The 19629-nt window shown below is 48.8% G+C and overlaps 1 protein-coding gene across 1 annotated transcript in view; it reads right to left on the bottom strand.

Annotated features, from left to right (window-relative positions):
- Dclk3 (doublecortin like kinase 3) overlaps positions 1-19409 on the bottom strand; it is a 45774-nt gene extending 26365 nt beyond the window's left edge. Inside the window, exon 1 of the mRNA XM_057767814.1 lies at positions 19202-19409. Within this exon, the coding sequence (XP_057623797.1) occupies positions 19202-19289 (88 nt within the window). The 5' untranslated portion in view covers positions 19290-19409. The remainder of the gene's footprint in view (positions 1-19201) is intronic.
- Positions 19410-19629: the final 220 nt, after the last annotated feature.

The raw sequence follows: 19629 nt of genomic DNA, 5'->3' as shown, positions 1-19629 counted from the left end.
AATAGAAGGTTTATTTGGGCTCTGGGATACGGTCTGGAAGCAGGACGGGGAGGAAGCTGGTTATATTCCATCCATAGCCAGAAAGGAGAAAGAGACAAAGACTGGTGTCCAATCTTGTAGTGATATTTCATCTGTATTTAATTAAAATGCCTAGAGTTCAGAGAGTAAAACAGCTGCACTGATCAACCTTACAGACCAGGCAGTGGTGACACACACCTTTAATCACAGTAGCCACACTAGTTTGCCATAAAACTGGGCGGTAGTGGTGCACGCCTTTAATCCCAGCCCTAGAGAGGAATATAAAACAGGAGGAGACAGCTCTCACACACAGTCTCATTCTGAGATTCTTGGAGGCAGGATTGTCATTTCGGACTGAGGTAGAGGTAAGAGCTAGTGACTGACTGTTTTGCTTTTCTGACCTTCAGATTGAACCAATTTCTGCCTCTGAGTTTTTATTAATCGTGCTACACAATCTGCTCTTTTTGTCAGCCCAGGACTCCTGCCCACGGCCTGGTGCCACTACAGTTCCTGCGGGTTGTCCCATCTCAGCCTGATTTGGAGACGTCCTCGAGAACACACTCCTAGATTTGCCTCCCAGGCGACTCTAGACCCAGTCAAGTTGACAATCAAGATCAGCCATTGCACACCTTCTGTCACAAGCAACAGTGTCACTATTCGGAGCAGCAAGCGTTGTCATTGAGCAGACCACCTACTGAATGGACTGGGGCTGGAGGGAGAAAGACTTTGTGATCAAACACTCACCTTCCGCAAGGAAAGCCATCAAGGACAATGAGACAACAGCAGTCCAATTGCTCTAAGTTGGGACAAACTTCATTTTGTGACTGCAGCCTCCAGTATAGAACCAGAAGACCTCCATTAAATACTAAATCCACCCGAGTCTCATTAGCTGAGAGCATGCAGTAACATGCTACAATCCCTTTGGGTTTCAGTTTTTCTGCCTGCCTGCCTGCTATTTTGTCATTTTGGAAGAGAAAAGTTCATTGAGAAAATGCCTTCATCAAACTGGCCCATAGGCATATCTGGGTGGCATTTTCTGGATTGTTGACTAATGTAAGAGGGCCCAAGGCCACTGTGGAAGGTGCCACCCCTGGGCAGATGTGATGTGGGAAGGTCATATGTCAATCTGTTGATTTCATTGGTTAATAAAGAAACTGCCTTGGCCCATTTGATAGGCCAGCCCTTAAGTGGGTGGAGTAGACAGAACAGAATGCTGGGAAGAAGGGAAGTGAGCTCAGACACCATGCCTCTCCTCTCCAGGGCAGACGTGATGAAGCTCCAGCCCAAGAATTTTTCCCGATAAGACACCACTTCGTGGTGCTACACAGATTATTAAAAATGGGTTAGCAAGATATGAGAGTTAGCCAAGAAGAGGCTAGATATAATGGGCCAGGCAGTATTTATATGAATACAGTTTGTGTGTTGTTATTTCGGGGCAAAAGCTAGCCAGGCGGCTGAGAGCCGGACGCAGCCCCAGCTCTCACTACACAGATGGGCCTGGGCTGTTTAAGAAAAATAGCTGAAAGTGAGCCTAGGAGCAAGGCAGTAAGTAGCATTCCCCTGTGGTACCTATCTCTGCATTCCTGCTCTGATTTCCTTCAATGATGGACTATGATCAGGCCATGTAAACCAAATAAACCCTCTCCTTCCCAAGTCGCTCTTGGTCATGGTATGTATCACAGCAATAGAAAGACAAGTAGGACAGCCCCAAACAGCCACAATGTCTCATTCACACTGAGGAAACCAGCATCCTGCTTGGCCCGGATGGGCTCTTCAATGGTACAGGATTTTCCACATTTGGGGATGCAGAGGCAGACAGATCTCTGTGAGTTCAAGGCCAGCCTGGTCTACAGAGTGAGTTCCAGGACAGCCAGGGCTGTTACACAGTGAAACCCTATCTCTAATATAAACAAAAAAAAAAAAAAAGGAAATTGGTGTTTTAAAATACCCTGTAATAGCCAATACAAAATAAAAAAAATAAAAAGTTACCGCACCTAATAGAGAATTATTAACTTGCTCTCCCTAACAGGGAAATTCCCCTTAATATATGTTCCCTGTTATTGGCCTTTCAGTTCCTGGTGATTTCCCCAGATGAATTGCTGCAGCCTGCAGATTCGGCACTGATACTATTCACTGAGGAGGCAGAGATGGGGGGACTGGAAGAAATTTCCCTTTGCACCGAGTCACTTGTTCTGGGCATTTTCCAGACACTGTTTGGGAACAAACTCACTCTGCTCACTTGTGGGTATGCAATCAGAGAAACATCTGTGAAGTCACACGTGATAATGCAAACACCCCAAGGAGAGTTTCCTAAGTGAATTTTAAAACTGGAACATGGCACAAAAAGCTGCAGAAATGCTTCCGTTCTGTACTTCAGGAACCCAGCCAGCATCCACAGGATGCAAACTGGAGTCACCGACGAAGAAAACCAAAGTGCCATGATGCTTTGTATACACTGTCATCACTGGTGACACTCCAGGCTCTCCCACACGGCGTCACCTTTGAGCTTTACTGCCTTCGTGACCAACCATGACTGAGACACCCAAAGGGAGATTAAGTTTGTTTCTCTGCTATTGTCTTGGAAGTGTCTCTACTTTGCATTGGTTTTATCGGCTGACCCACCGGCAACCATGTCCCTAAGTGCCTGCCAGCAGAGTCCCAGCACCTGACCAGGTCTCTGTGAGTGGCACCTGCCAGTCTTTATTCTGTCTGACTAGTTTTTCCTATACTGTTTATGACAGCCACAGGAGAAGGGCTGTGGCCTCCATATTGCCTCCAGTATTCCAGGGTCCTTCTTTAAGTACAGGATCTCATGTAGCTCAGACTAGTCTTGAACTCCCTACATAGCTGAAGATGATCTTGAAGCCCTGATCCTCCTGCCTCTACCTCCCAAGTGCTGGGATTACAGGTGTGTGCCACCATGCATCACTTCCGGAGCATCTCTGAGTGAGCATACCTTCCTTGCTTTAAAGGTCTATCCCTGGCACCTTTCAAAATGCCTGTCCCTTCTCCCTAGACCTACTCGCTCACTCTCAGCTGGTGCCCGGTTCCCACCCATCGCACACCACAGTGCCACTTCCAACTCTGCCACAGTTACTGCCTGAAACTCCTCCCCCTCCTGCAGCCAGAAAGCAGGCTTCTGTGTTCTGGAGGTCCCAGGACCTCGGGAGACAGCCTAAAGACACCCGAGGACAAATAAAAAGATACTCTAGGACAAAAACAAATGGAGGTACCCAGGCTCTTAGCTCTCCCCTCCTGTGTCTGCTGCCTCCTTGAGTACCTATGTTAATGATTAAGCCAGCAGCTTGCTGGTTAATTCCCAATTAGCTGTGTCCTGTAGTCCAGGCCTTCCTGCATGTCAGAGTGCACAGAAACCACCTGAAACTTGTTAAGTGTACACTGGTATCTGACCAGTCTTCTGGGGGTGGGCCCCAGAATTCGCATTTTTCAATAACCAATGTTACTGGTCCCTGCCCCACATTCTGAGTAGCAAGGATAGAGAGTCAAAATCCAGGGTCTCCTAGGAGTGTTGCTTGTCTGCAAGTGTTTATTTTATAGTGAGGAACTTGTGATATTATCAAAACATGCCATGGAGAACTGGGACAAGGGATGTAACCCATGGTTACCTTCCATAGGGAACAGTCAACAGGCCAGACTTGGGTGTACACCTTTATTGGCACCAGTTGTCACAAGAGCCGGAAGGCTAGGGAATAGCAGGGAAGGCATTTTTGTGCCCAGGCTCCTGAGTTCCTGGGAGAAGAGCACAGGTTCTGTGTCTGGAGAGGGAACAGAAATTGGGGTGTAGGTAGGCTAGTAGGGTACCAGCACTCATGAGGTCCTGTGTTCTCTCCCTGGTACTACATAATCTGGATGTGGGGTGCACATCTGGAATACGGAACTTGGGAAATAAAGGCGGGAGAATTCAAAGTTTAGTCATCCTCCAGTACATAGTTTAAGGCCCCAACTCAAAGAAAAATAATGGGGGACAACATGGCATTTAACCCTGTTGGTCCAAGAACCTCTGAGCTACAGGGAGAAGCTGGGGAAGGGGCTACATTTCCAAAGCTTGTGTGAGCTCTGGGCCCCAGGTGACCAGGTACACGTGAGAAGAACCACCCCTGCCTGCCACCAGGCACAGAACCAGCAGAAACCTGAAAGAGATGGTGACAACAGGAAGTCAACAGAGGGAGGGGTCAGAAGTTGCATAGCAACTGGGGGAAGAGGAGGAACCACAGGAGACCTAAGCGGTTCAATGCTCTGTGAACTGACGTTGCAGGTAGAGGGCCTGTGTGAGTGGAAGATTGCTGGGACTCAGCACACTGGGCATTGCTATGAACATGGCCCCGTTTGCTCCCGGAGCTGGCAGTAATGGTGACCCTTCTCTCCTGCTCCCTTTCCTCCAGATGGGCATTCTGGCCATTGCCTGGCATGCTCTCCCCAGCTCCTCTTTCCTCTCACTGGTTCTGAAGAGGCCTAAACTCTACCTGAACAGTCTCTTGGCCAGCGTTCTTCTTGCCAGTCCACCACGTCCGTCACATTGTCTCTCTCTAGGACACTTGAGGAGGCTGGCCTGCTTTGAGTCTGCATGGGCTATCTCTGGGGACAGCTGCTCTTTCCTTCCTGTCCTTGGGTTTAGTGTTTCCTGCCAGTTCACCTACAACTATGTCCCTGAGGCTTTGTCACCCACTGCATGAAATCCCAAAAGGGTGGAGTTTCCATGCCCTGTGGCTTCTTTCTTTGGCCTGAATTGTTAAACCTAACTCGAGCAGAGGAGATCTTAGTAGCTTGGCTGAGTGCTATGTAAGAAAGGCTAATCGGTAGATCCTTTCGGAATCGGTAGATCCTTTCGGAATCGGTAGACCCTTTCGGAAGGACCACCTTGTGCCCGCTTCTCTTCCAGCCTTCTAGATGCTAGACCACCCCTGACTTGGGCCATCTGGTTACTCCAGATTCCCCGGGCCACCCGGGCCACTGGTCAGTGTCGGACAGCACTTCAGACACCCCAGGCTGGAGGGAGACTTAGCACACTTCTCCCTGTTAGGGTCTAAAGGTAAGATAGAGCCCAGAGATCCCTGTGTTTGAACAACTGGGCCCCCAGAGAGATCCTGTTTGGGAAACTGCAGAACCTTTAGGAGGTGGAGCCCAAGGGAGGAAGCGGCTCCTTGAGAGGCCATGTCCTCTCTCCCTGTTCTGCTGAGATATGAGCAAGGGCCTGTGGCATGCCCCTGCTGCCAAGAAGCCACCTATCTCCACACCTTCTCTGGCACAGTGGATTCTATCTGCTCAAACCGTGAGCCAAAACAAACTTTGCTTCCCCTGAAGTTACTTTCTGTCAGATGTTTGATGACATAGAAAAGTAAGAAGTACATTCCCTATAGGGCTACAGAAAGCACTAGAAAGGCAAAGTCCCAGGGTTGGACTGGTCAGTGGGTCACCGACTCCACAGTAGGGCATCTGCCCAACATACCTATGGCCATGAAGTTTATCTACAGCACCATTAAAATAAAATAAAAATAAAATTTAAAAAAAAAACCTTAAAGATTTCTCTGTGAAGCCCTGGCTGTCCTGGAACTTACTTTGCAGACAAGGCTGTCCTTGAACTCAGAGATTTGCCTGCCTTTGCCTCTGGGGTTAAAGGCGTGCATCATAACTGCCCAGCTGCAATTTTTTTTTTAAAGAGCAAACTCACATGTCTTCGTTTCCTCAGTTCTGTTTGGATGGGTTAGATGGATACAAAGACACCTGCACCATCAGTCAGTACCTGCACCTGGGACTTCCCTGGGTCGTGTGTGTATCTGAACAGAGAGAGTCCCCCTCCCTGTTACTGTACAGAACAGAAGAGTGACGTCACCTGAAGATTCTTTAAATGGTCACTTTTTTAGAGTGGAATGTGGTGGTGTACACCTGTAATCCCAGTCCTCAGGATATTGGGGCAGGGGGATTGCCATGACTTGGAGGCTAGTCTAAGCTACATGGTGAGTTCAAACCCTTGCCCCCCAAACCCTCTTTTAAGTGATGTTGACTTCCTAGTAAGACCACATCAGTGAACCACAAATAGCTGAATAGTAAGCAATTAAAATAATTTTAAGAAGGGTGTTTCAAAAATATATAGTTTTATGGGGATGGAAAAATTGGTCAGTGGCTAGGAACACCTGATGTTCTTGGCGAGGAGTAGAGTTCAGATCCGCGCATCCACAGCGGCTGCTCAGGAACACTGTAACTCCAGTCCAGAGGGTCCAGTGCCCTCCTCTGGTCTCTACCTACAGAGACCTGCACACATGTGCCCATACCACCACACATGCATATAATTTTTTTTTTTTTGTTTTTTGAGACAGGGTTTCTCTGTGGTTTTGGAGCCTGTCCTGGAGCTAGCTCTTGTAGACCAGGCTGGTCTCGAACTCAGAGATCCGCCTGCCTCTGCCTCCCAAGTGCTGGGATTAAAGGCGTGCACCACCACCGCCCGGCCTGCATACAATTTAAAAATAAATATTTTAAATATAGATTTTATTCATATTCATGAGAAATGAATGGTTCATTTGGGAAATAGTGGAGCTGGTTGCAAAATAAATCATAGGTAAATGTTTTGAATGATTTCGTGCCAATTAATAATACAAATGAAATGTATGAATTCCATGGAAGACAAATATTGCCTCGCTACACTGTGCTGTTATTGGAGACTTGGGTACACCAGATTGGCAAGACACTTCTCATAAATATTCAATAACATGGTGGTTTATGTGATCCACTTGACTTTCTGGTAAAAATCCCTAAGAAGGCTTGTGTTGAAATAGAAATCCTTTGTCAACAAAAGTAAAGTCACAAATCCAGTCTCAGGAGGACTATGTAGGGTGCAAAGGCTGTCTGAATACAAATATTTGTATATGAAAGCACCTATCAATAGGCAAGCAGCCCCTGATAAATATACAACCACAGCTGCAGCCAGTGAGCAGACAGCAGTCACCACGCAGGCCATCAGCCGGCACTGAAGCAACTCTTCCTGGAGCCTGAGTCGTTTTGAACAAGAGTTCTGGTGCATTAGGTTGTCCTTTTTAACATGACATTAAAGCAAACTTTCAGGGTCTGCAGAGATAATGGAACAGGTGGCCCAGTGGTGGTGGCACCTACCTTTAATCCCAGCAGAGGCGTGCAGATCTCTGTGAGTTCAAGGCCAGCCTGGTCTACAAGAGCTAGTTCCAGGACAGGCTCCAAAGCTACAGAGAAATTCTGTCTTACAAAAAAAAGCAGAAAATGGAACAGATACTAGACTCAGTAGTGGGCATCAACGCCTCAGCAAAACAACCAGAGCTCAGCTTTGCCCTAGCTGTAAAGTCAGTCAGCATCCCACAGGGCAAAACACAGTCACACCCTGTTCCCAGAGCTGGTGATAAACAGGTGAGCGTCCTGATGTCCCTGCAGACAGACTGAAAAAAAAAAAAAAAAAACTCTCTAAAGTGGATGAAGAGTCCAAACAAAAGAGATTGTCGGCATAAAGCAGACTAAGAGAAAGCATTTTTTCCACCGTGGGCGGGATTCAGATTAGGTGTGGTTTTTCTCTAACCTGAAGAAGGAAAAGGGTGATGGACACTCGACACAGCATCAGGTGTCCACAGAGCGCCCACTCAGAGAAGCAGGGGCTGGGAGAGCATCACAGATGCTGGCAGGGTCCAGCATCCCCCCTCTGTGGCACACCCTGTAAAGACGGGAGTGAGGTGCCAGCCATAAGCTCTGGTGTGTGCAGCAAGCAATCAGGACACTGTGACCACAGTGTCACCGAGGCAGGCTGCTTCCCTGCAAGAAGAACAGTTCCGCCACAGAGCCCACACCACTCTCTGAGGGCATCAAACACAGATGACCTCAGAACCTCCAGTCGCCTCTGGCAGCTCCTGACTTCCCTAGGGAGTGATGGCTAAGTTTCTTTAGAAAATCTTTCAATACTGTTTCTTGCCATGTGGCAAAAGAAGAAGAAGAAGGGAAAGGGGAAGGAAGGGGAAGGGAAAGAAGAAGGAAAAGAAGGAGAAGAAGAAGAAGAAGAAGAAGAAGAAGAAGAAGAAGAAGAAGAAGAAGAAGAAGAGGAGGAGGAGGAGGAGGAGGAGGAGGAGGAGGAGGAGGAGGAGGAGGAGGAGGAGGAGGAGGAGGAGGAGGAGGAGGAGGAGGAGGAGGAGGAGGAGGAGGAGGAAGAAGAAGAAGAAGAAACATGGCTTGCAAGAGTGGAGTCTACTAAATAAATGGATTTGCATACCAAGTTATTGCCAGGACTGAGGTGCATAGCAGAGTACAGGCATTAGATGAGGGAAGCCATAGGTGGTATTAAGGCAAACAGCCTGCAGCCTGAGTCTGTAACCTTCAGAATGTGCCAGGCAAGCATGTCGATCACATACATGGGGTTTTCTACCTTTTTGTCCTCTCTCTCTCTCTCCCTCCCTCCCTCCCTCCTTCCCTCCTTCCTCTTCCTCCTCCTCCTTTTGAGACAGGGTCTCTTTGTGCAGCCCTGGCTACCCTGGATCTTCCTATGTAGACCAGGCTGACCTCAGACTCAGAGAGATCACTGTACCCCAGCCTCCTGACCTCTGGGATTAAAGGTGTGGGCCACCATGCCCAGCTATTCTGACCCACATTTTATCTAAAACTTCTCAGTCAGTTTTCTGCAGGTCCAGCATGCCTCTGACTGGTGACAAGGCCCCCGTCTCCAGGTAGGCACTATCTCTAACCCCTGTTCCTGCTGTGTTGGCACTGAGGGCCCCTCTATGCCCGTTTTCCCATGCATTACCTTCTGCTGCCTGACCTTGCTCCGTTCACCCGTGAGTCCCACACAGATGCTCCACATTCACACCCAGCCTGATCAATGATGGTTGACAGGGAGGCCAGAGAAACACAAAAAAGCTGCCCCAAAACGACAATTCCTAGGTGTCAGGCATGCCCTGGAGTTCTCCACAGACTCACTGAGAGGTGACCCCACATGTGATTGTTCCCCCCTTACATACATGTGCACCTATAAAGATGTGTGTGTGAACATGCCAGTGACGGATCTCCCAGAGCTCACCAGAGTGCCTTTTGACCGTTTATTTCATAGACCCCTCCTTTGCTCAGGTCCTCCAGAGACCCCACGCCCCACTCTGAGTCATCGCTAAGAAGACACATCATCCACCCCAGCACCAACCCTCTGTACAGTCCCAACGGAGGAACTGAGATGCTCTGACATCTGCCCTGGCCCCTCCAACTCTAATACCACAGTTACCATGACGTTGCTGTGTTGACCACACTGGCATGGAGTAGACACTCAGTAATTACGTGTGAGTGAATGAGTGGCTAGTTCGTGGCAGTTATCAGTGGTTGTCCTGGTAACCTAATTTTAAAAGTATTATCCTAGAAAGAGATATCGTCGAGAAAATGGAAAGAATGAAGAACATGTACGGAAGAAAGTGACTAAACTAAGAAAGTGTCATGCCTATGACTGGCTGTATTAGAGGAAGGTAGTTAATCGCAGGTTGAAGAAACAACGCCAATCTCCAGATGGACACGGCTCATGCGTCAGGAAGGCCGAGTTTCTGAGAGTTACTCCAGGCAACATGGGAAATGTAAAACTTTCCTGTTTCCCCATAAAATGAGCAGATACTCAGTGCTCTACTCCATCCTGCAAAAAGTCCACCCTTGGTGATCTCTGTGTGTGTCTGTGTGCGATGTGTGTATCCACGTGTGAATATGTGTGCCTGTGTGTGTGAGAAAGAGCGATCCAGCATCTTCCTAATCACTCTCCACTTTATTTCTTATGTGTAATTATTATGTGTGTTCACTCACACACAATAGTGTACAGTCGTGCTAATGTGTGAGTCTGGAAGTCAGAAAATGTGAAGCTGGCCCTCTCCTTCACCTTCACAGGGATTCCGGGGGTCAAACTCAGGTCACCAGGCTCAAGACAAAAGTGCCCCTACCAGAGGAGCCTTCTCATCTTTCTCTCACTGAAGGGGAACTTACTGCCTGGCTAGACTAGCTGGCCAGCCAGCCCCAGGGATCTCCCTGCCCTCTCCCCAGCAAGGGATTAAAAGTCTATGTCGTCACATCTGACTTTTAACCTGGGTACTAAAGACTATACTTTCAGGGATCATTTCTATAGTTCGTAACCTGGGTACTGCAGATCTGAACTCAGATCCTCCTGCTTGGCAAACACTTGGCCCACTGAGCCTTCTTTCTCTCCCTAACTGTTGCCACACTCCTAAGAGCTCTTAAGAACCCGCACACGGTGCCTTTGTCCCAGCCAGCCTCCTGGAGTCCGGGGAGGAAGCCCAGCCTGCTTCTACACCTACCCCTGCACCTCCACCAACATGCTTCACTGCTTGGTACTGGCCATGAAGAAAATATAAGCAAGTAAACAGAGGGAAGCCGGGCAGATGTGCTTGTTTTGCTTTATAACAGACCAAACGGTTTAGAAAGCAGGAAGCAACCATCACAGATAGCTGGGACAGAGGACCCTAGACTGTCAGCGGGCTCCCAGAGTCCCTCCTTGTGAGCATGGTGACTGTCTTCCTCTCAGGGTCAACATCTTCAGAAAACAGCCTCTTCGGGAGCAGAGAAAGCTCTACAGCTGTCTGCTCTGGGCATAAGACAATCAGGTCATCAAAAGTCTAACTTAATAAAGCAGTGCTCAAGGCAAAGCACCAAGTGACTTCCCCAGCCAAACCCAGCAAATTTCCACCCACAAACTGGGACTTTCTCTTAAGTCAGATGCTGAGGCCTCTGCAAGCCTCGGGCTGCAGGTGTCCCCAAATCCCAAAATATAAAAGGAGCTGATGCTAATATACTCAACTTCTTTCTGTTTCCTTTCTATTTTTGAAGTAGAACCTATCGTTTTGGTTTTCTCAACATGTGCACAGGTTAAGAACATGACTTGGGACATGATGTCCTTACACTTGCTTTTATGTTAACCAGTCCGGCCTGCCAGGCCCGTCTTTAGCATCAGCGCAGAGGCGGCTACCTCTGGCACCATCTGCTGTTACCCAGGCTATGTTATTACTGACAAGTGCCAGTTGTCTGCAAGAAGCCTTTGATGTGCGGACTACTGGAGTCTCCGACCAGACACACGTGAGTTTTATACATGTGAGAAATTGTGTCTCAAAGAGAAAATGCATGCTGAACCCAAGCTGTTTGTCTTAACAACGTCTATAACCCTATACTTGGCTGTGAGAGCAGGACCCTGTGATGCCCAGAGTCTCTGTGAGAGTGGGACCCTGTGACACCCAGGGCCTCTGTGAGAGAGGGACCCTGTGACACCCAGGGCCTCTGTGAGTCTCCTTGCTGGCTCCCTCGCTCCCTCCCTCCCTCGCTCCCTCGCTCCCTAGCTTCCTCCCTCCCTCCCTCCCTTCCTCCCTCCGTCCATAAATGCACTTCAACTCTAGGATATGCCTATTTAATTATTCTGAGCTACTTTGAAAAAGCAAATTGAGCTCATGAAATCATTTTATATGCTTTCTTGCTGCAAAATATAAGGTAAAAATACTTAGTGACATATGTTTCTTATACGTTAATTTCAATGTATAATGGAAACTTGATATACATGCCAGCTTCCCTCCAGAAACTTCAATAAGTTTGCTGTGTGTGTGTGTGTGTTAAATCAACTTTTGAAAATGCCTGGGGAGAGCTTTAACCAGAAATGTGTTGATTAGTGTAAGGACTAGTATAAAACTGTGAGAAGAGGGTTTGGGGAGAGGGGCTTGCTTGGTAAAGTGCTTTCTGCATGAGTCTAATGCCCTGAGTTCAATCCTCAGCACCCATGCAAAAAAAAATAAAATAAAATAAACAGCCTGCTTGAAACCCCAGCACTGGGGGGACCATAAGGCAGAGATCCATTGCCGCCAACCGAGCTTGACAAGTTCCAAGCCAAATGAGAAACACTGTCTCAAAAACAAATTGCTGAGCTACTGAGGAACAACACTCAAGGTAGTCCTCTGGTATGAACACACACACACACACACACACACACACACACACTGTGAGAGGTATTGGAAGAGTCGTGTGACCCACAGCCACGGAAGAAGGTAAAACCCTAAGAAGCCAAACCCACTCTAAACAGCAACCAGCTCCTCCCCTTTGTAATCGGTAGGTCCGAGGCTATGTAAACACTGCATAAGTTCTGGGGAGAACAGGAGGAGGTGAGGGGTAGAGGAGTTAGGCTCATAAGACAGTGGGGTTTCCCAAGCTTTCCCCACCTTCCTGGAGAGTCCCACAGGAGCCCATGCCTGTGGGATCTGCTTCTCTGCAGAAGCTCCATGAGTGGGAAACACAGATAAGGGACACATTGCCTGTACCGAGGGAGAGTACAGTCTCTCGGGAGGTAGGTGTGCATCTGATCAAAGGGCATGCATGAGGAGGACATGTGTACATGCGTGTAGATGTGGAAGCCAGAAGTTAATAGCAGGTGTTCTCCTCTATCATTTCCCACCTTATTTTCTCTCTCATTGAAGCTGAAGGTCAACTTCAGCTAAACTGGATGGCCAAGGAGACCTGAGGATCCTCCCGTGCCCATCTCCCCAGGGCTAGGATTGCTGGCATGTGCCACTGTGCACAGCTTCTTACATGACTGCCAGAGACCCAAACTCAGGTCCCTATACTTGCACAGCAAGTAGTTTAATCTCTCTAGCCCGGTCACAAGAACCCGATGCCAGTGCCGACAGCTCTGATTCTGTAGGGTACAGGCATCTTCAGTGTCTCTCAAGAGTTGACAGATGTTTTGATTTCATAATTATCAATACTGCGAATGCCATTTTGCATAAATACATAGTAAAGAGGTGACAACAATATGTTTGGGACCATTTTGAAACTGTTAGAAATTCTGCCCTAATCCCAAGTCAAAATTCATTGACTCATTCTTTATGAAACTCAAGCCAGAATTTTAAACAACTATTATTAAAGTCAATCATTCTGAAACATTACAAATATTACTAATTTTATACTTGCATGTTGATGAATGGCAACATGAAAACATTAAAAACCGTCAGAAGTCTTTTCTAATTGAATCATTGTGCTTTTATAAGTGCAGGAAACTTTGTATAAACAGGGATGAAAATACTACAGTTCATAAAATACACTGGTCTTAAATCAGAGCCAAGGTGTTTTACCCAAGATTCCTTGGGGTTAAAGAGTATGGCAGCACACAAAGGGCAAAGTGCAATGAAATCACGTGAGGAGACACCATGAGCACTGGCGGAAACACCTCCGGCTCATTATGTACTTGGCCTTTGAATTAATTTTTGGTTGTGTGTTCAGAAACCTTTCTGTTGCCAAGTGTTTTGTGACCCCCAGCCCCACATTCGGTTATACAAGCCCATGTGGGTCACACCCCCCGTTTAAGAATCTGCAGCATGCACTACAGAGATCTGGTCACAAGGGTACTTTCTCAGAAACTCAAGGAAATAACGAAACTCGAGCCTCCAAATAGCTACCACTGCATGCTATAATTTAATATGGAATCAAAGACGATTGCAAGCTAAGCAGGCAAGCCAGAATCATTTTTATTCAATGTAGGGACAATGGACTAATGATTTAGAAACAGGATGAATTTAGGTAAATTTCAAAACTAGCACCAAGCTGCCCTGCCAGTGATTAAGGACAGCACAGAAAGCCATTCGCTTTTTTCATCTTAACACCCCCGAAGAGTCGTTTAGAAGCGAGAACCGGTCGGACATGAGGATGTAATTTACTTGGTAGAGGCTTACTTAATGCTCACAAAGCCTTCTGTAACTCCAGCGCTCAGGAGGTGGAGGCGAGAGGATCAGAAGTTCAAAGTCACCCTTGACTTTATAGCTGGTTGGAAGCCAGTCTGGTCTATATGAGATCATGTCTCAAAAAGAGTAAATGAATAGATAAAAAGTACAAAATTTTTAAAAGTGAAAGTGTGAGTCAAGAGTCCTCACCAAGAATAGCGAGGTAGAAAGCACAAGGACTTTGGTAGAGGCCCCTTAGAGGGTCCCCCTGATGGCCAGAGGCAGACAAGCAAGTGCTTCCATTAATAAATGCCCAGAAGCTGAGGGCTCACAGCAGGAGGTTTCGCTCTAATGAATCCCAGTGTGACTACAAGGCTTCCTCTATATCAGCTCCTCCAGCTGAGGAACTCGGTCCCCAGAATCACCAGAGCGACAGAACAGAGTAGAGAAAGTACCCTGGCTTTTAACTGCCCAGCCTGGGAGATGGCAAACAGGACTCCCACCCACACAGTCGCTGCTCACACAAACCCAAATAAACCCCAGAGTGGACCCTCCCCAAAGCAGAAGCTGGGAAAAGATTTGAATGGAGTTGGGGTTACCATGCTAAGAATCCCCGGAAATTGTGGACATGGCTGTCCTGCCTGGAGGAGACAGGTGACACGGACACTGAAAACTGAGTCCCTCTGGCAGCTGGGGATGGCTCCGATGCTCAGGAACTGCCCAGTGCTTCAGGACCGCACTAAAGATGGACCAATCAAACCCCTGCTACCGGAGAAAGCCCTCTAACAAGGCCAAGGTGGATTGCCAAGGACAGAGGAGGTGTGCTCAGGGACCATGGGCAGAGACAACGGCATCAGCTGAGAAGGGAGAACACACGGGCATCTGCCGAGACCAACTGTCTCTGCCACACAGAAACTGAATCTCCAGAGAGCTCTGGCTGCAGACCCGAGAAACCAAAACAACACCCACAAGAAGCTCAACCAACTTCATCTAAGCTATCCTGGCACAGCCACTCCTAAAATCTCAGTCAACCTCGAGGCCCAAAGACGCTTCCTGTAGAGTCCAGCAGGAGCGGTGCCTGAGGGATCTACTCCACTGAAGAGGTTCATGCTCAGCCCCCTTGAGGATCCACACTCTCCTGGGAAGGAATGACCATGGACCTTGTATTAAAAGTGTGATCCCCAAACAAGAAACACCTACAAGAGTTTAGGAGCTAGTACAAAAGGCAGCATCTCAGACATGAAGACATTCTGAACCCAAATCTCCATTTTTACCTACATCACCAGATGGCTCAAATACCCAAAGCTGCTTTAAAGTCTGGTACAGCCAAACAATCTTCTCTGCCTAAACATGTCAGTAATTTCAATTGGTTTTGGTTGTAGTATCTGGTAAGCATTGTACATCATGGTCACATCAGAATAGTTGTAACGTACCCACCCTACCAATAAAAGAAAGAAGCTCAGAGTGGGTTGGTCACAGGCTCTTGTGGCCTTGATGTCTCAAAGCCAGGATTCACAGGCAGGTCTGAAGGACTCAAGAGCCCTCAGTCTGTAACCACACAGACCTGGAACCTTGTCATCTGCAAATTTCTGAAAATACTTAGCCTTGAGGGTAGCACAGGCAGTTCTAGAGAGTTCCCTTCGTGCCACCACTGACCCAGCACTTCTCTCCCTTCTCTCTTCCTGCCCACAGGATGATGCTCCCACACATGCCACTGTCCCTAGGAGACGGCCTCTCATCCCCAAGTAAGAACTTTACAAGCTTGCTCAATAACCTTTTGACGAGTTCATGAAAATATCTCCCCTTTAATCATGGAACATGCTGAGGGAAGTTGAAGGGCTCTCATTATGGAAAGGAAGGTAAAGACTTTGGATTCCCAGAGAAATTCAAAGTCTTGCCAGGGATCTCTGGGAAGCCTAGGATAACTAGGAATGAAACCCAAAGCCCCTCCCCAATTCCCAGGATCCATATCTTCATCCTCTTCCTCCACCTTTCTGGATTTCTGACCTACACTACCTGTGCAGTTCACAGAAACACCCCTTTCAAATGACTCCCCCATAGACACCTCAAAAGGGGCTCTGGCAGCTGGGTGGTGATGGCGCAGGCTCAAATCCCAGCACTCTGGAGGCAGAAGCAGGCAGATCTCTGTGAGTTCAAGGCCAGCCTGGTCCATAAATTGAGTCCAAGACATCTAAGGCTGTTACACAGAGAAAAGCTGTCTTGAAAAAAAAATGAGGGGGGTGTGTCTACCACCATGCAGGATGAATTTAGATGTTGGCAGGCAGCCACCTGGGAAAATGGGGAGACTTGGGGCATGAACACCCTCGACCCCAAGGAAGGAACATTCAACAATCAAAGGCCTCCAAGGAAGCAGCTCTCTCAGCTGTACCCCCTGGAACACTTGTATATACTGCCAAAGACACACGGATGACGGCCATGGCATTGTGGCTTGCCATGTCTGGGCACCAAGACCCATGGGCCTGGACAGGCACTTTCTGCGAACTTATCCAAAGGCACCCTAGAGGGCCCAGGCTGCCTGCTGCTGCTTGAGCAGAGACCAGGCTGGGGAAGGCAGCCACTCACCCCAGAGAGGCACCACTGTAACTGAAGCTGTGAGACTCAGGTTCACCCGGCGCTTTCCCTTCCCCTTGCTGCATTTAGAAAGACACGAAGGCCTTTATTTGCTCAGCTTGTCCAGGGAAAAGCAAAATATTTGCCTGAAACAGTAAGGGAAACATAAGAGAGCAATTTCTCTTGGACTGGGAAATGGGAGAGTTTCACACACACACACACACACACACACATGCACACACAAACACGCACATACATACATTCACATACAAACACGCACATACATACATTTTCACAAACATACACACACATACAAACACAGAGAGAGAGAGAGAGACATAGAGAGAAATGAGAAGTTGGACAGCCCAGCAACTCTCCACTTTGTTTTTGTTTCTCTGAGCCCCAAGTCCAAGGGCTGTGCCCCCTAGAACACTTGTATGTACTTCCAAAGGCACACTGATGACAGCCGCGGCACTGCAGCTTGCCAGTCCTCATCTGGGCACCAAGACCCGTGGGCCTGGACAGGCACTTTCTGTGAATTTATCCAAAGGCACCCTAGAGGACCCAGGCTGCCCGCTGCTGCTTGAGCAGATGGGGGAGGAAACACATTGCCTGAGAAGGCTGTCAGATACGGAGATACAGATTTGTAATCCCAGCACTCAAGAGGTGGAGGCAGAAGGATCATGAATTCAAGACCAGCGTGCTTTACACAAGATCCTGCCCTCAAAAGTTAACACAGGAAGAAAAAAATGGGGAGAAGGAAAGAGGGAAGAGAAAGAAAGAGAAGCAAAGGGAGTGTGTGCTCGTTGGGTTTTGTCAAGTTGACTCAAGCCAGGTCACTTGAGAAGAGGGAACCTCAGTTGAGAGATGTCTCCATCACACTGGCCTATGGGCAAGTCGATGAGCATTTTCTTGATTAATGATTGATGTGGGAGGATCCAGCTCACTGTGGGCAGTGCCACCCCTGGACAAGTCAACCTGGATTGTATCCAAAAAGCAAGCTGACCAAGCCATGGGCAGCAAACCAGAACACAGCATTCTTCTACAGCCTCTGCTTCAATCTCTGCCTCCAGGTTCCTAGACTGCCTTCCCTTCCTGGTGGACTGCAACCAGCAAGCTCAAATAAACCCTTTCCTCCCCAAGGTGCTTTGGTTAAGGTGTTCACACCAGCAGCAGAAGGCAAACTAGGCCAGGAGGGAAATGACTCCCCGTCTTGAGATTGAATTTTTCTGTTTGTTTGCTTTGTTTTGTTGTTGTTCCTTGGAATCAGATACTGAGGAACAATTCCTAGGACAGTAAGTTAGTGTGTTAGCATGTTAGCAGTTGTTCACAGGAAAGAATGGATGACAAATGAGCCAAGAACCCAACGCAAGCCAAGCAAGGCCAGCCAAGAGCCTGGCGATCAACCTAATGGAAGGCCACAGGAACTTTGGTAAGCAAAGGGTATCATGCCTCACTCGCCGTCCTAGTGAAGAGCCTGGGAGCTAGATAATGTTCTCTTGAAGATTCCCCAGTTCCTCGTCAGGGGCTGCCCCAGGGAGACATACAATTCCACCCAGTCCTTGCTCTGAGCTTGTACAAGCAAAGCAGTGCAAAGGTCCCTTCCACAGGCAGAGGGGATTACCCCTGGGAAACGAGTACTCAGGGCACAGACAGGCAAGCATAGCAGGGCTCGCCATAAAAGGACCATGCTCCAAAACCTTTAGCACTAAATGAAAAGAGACTTGGAGAGTATAACTCAGAAATCACATCTGCCTCTCTCTCTCTGCTCTTTCTCCTGTGGCATCATTAACAATACAATGCATACCAACAAGCTTTGCTGAACTTGGGCTGTAGGTAAACCAGCACTCCAGCCCTGCTTACCTCCCCGGGGTTCTGCTTTCTGCTGTCTGCCCCCGGGGATAATGTGTGTCTGCCTATAGCTCTGGGTACCCCATTTCCTTGTGACCCTTAGCGCAACACCAACTCAGCAGATTACCCCTGTATCCACAGACCTCCCTCTGCAGCCGCTACCACACTCATCACAGGGCAGATCTCCACAACACCGCCACCATGTGATATAAAAGTTGTTGACGATGGGACCTGGCTTCCACTGGACAGCCACCACCAAGTATAAGGAAGAGGATGGTCTGGACTTGGAAGGAGTGAGGTGGAAAAATGACTCACTGTCGGGAGCAAACAAGCTAATTCTCTCCACAACTTCTCACCCCCATTCCCAGCAGGCAGATACTCTGGGAAGGTGTCCCCAGACGCCTCTGCCCAGCTTGGGTGCAGCCTTATCCTTTCTCCACCACACCTCGCCCCCAGAGTCAGACGTGGAAAGGAGCGAAAAACGTGGCTCTATATTTGAAATGAATTGATGGTTCGGTTTCTCCCGCTCTGATTTATCCTGCTGGTGCCCAAATGCTCTGCCTGTAGTGTGTTTTTCCTCATCCCCCTTTGTTATTCCGTGTCTGTCTCTCTAGCTAGCTCAGCACTCCGGAGAGCAGGGTTCTAGAAACTAGTCCACCACTCTGGGGTGATCCTAGGCAAGGCGGTGGCTTCGTCAAAACAGAGATTCTTTCAAGAAAGGATGGAATGAGGGAGGTCCCTAGGTGACTTAGCGCCTGGCACACGAAGACAATCAATCATTGACAGCTCCCTCCGCGGGTTTTCCTCCTGCAGCCTTGCAGCACCTGCTCAGTGTGTTTTTCCAGGAATGGCGCTCTGGCTGCTTAGAAAGGGGAGCAGCTCCAGCCGCTGTCACCCCCTTGCAAGTGAGTTTCCCTGTGGTGTAGAGGGGTTGCACAAGTGCACATATGCACACAACACACGCACGCATGCACCGACGCATGCACAGCGCAGCCCCGTGGGGTCTACCTCTGTTGCCCCTTCGCTCCAGAGTGGGGTTCCAACCGACAGTCGCCAGGGGCACTTACCGGGAGTGAAAGGCTCAGGGCGGGTGGGTGCCGGAGGGGCCGGGGTCGCGGGCGGTGGTGGCGGGCGCAGGGCGGGCGCGGCTGGCATGGCTGGCGACCTGGCTGCAGGTGGCAGCTCCGGGACGTGGCCCGACGGCGGCCAAGCGGACACTGGAAGGCTCCGGGACTACAGTCTGTACCAAGAAGCTTGCGTCTCCTGTTCGCTTTTGTAGGCACAGGCGGCAGCCACAGTGCAAAGACAAGTCTCCCGGCGCAAGCTTGACAACTGCGCGCCGCCCCGCCACCCTCCAGCCCCGCCCCGCCCCGCCCCACCTCGCCCTAGGCCGCCTGTGGGCGGTGGAGTTGGCTGTGAATTTGGTCAAGCAGGACCCTGGAGGAGCGCTCTCAAGACAGTCAGGACCCCAAGAGACCTCCCTCTCCCATCTCCT

The sequence above is a fragment of the Chionomys nivalis genome, chromosome 4, assembly GCF_950005125.1.
Source record: "Chionomys nivalis chromosome 4, mChiNiv1.1, whole genome shotgun sequence".
Lineage (NCBI taxonomy): Eukaryota > Metazoa > Chordata > Mammalia > Rodentia > Cricetidae > Chionomys > Chionomys nivalis.
This window is presented reverse-complemented; position numbering and strand designations above follow the sequence as displayed.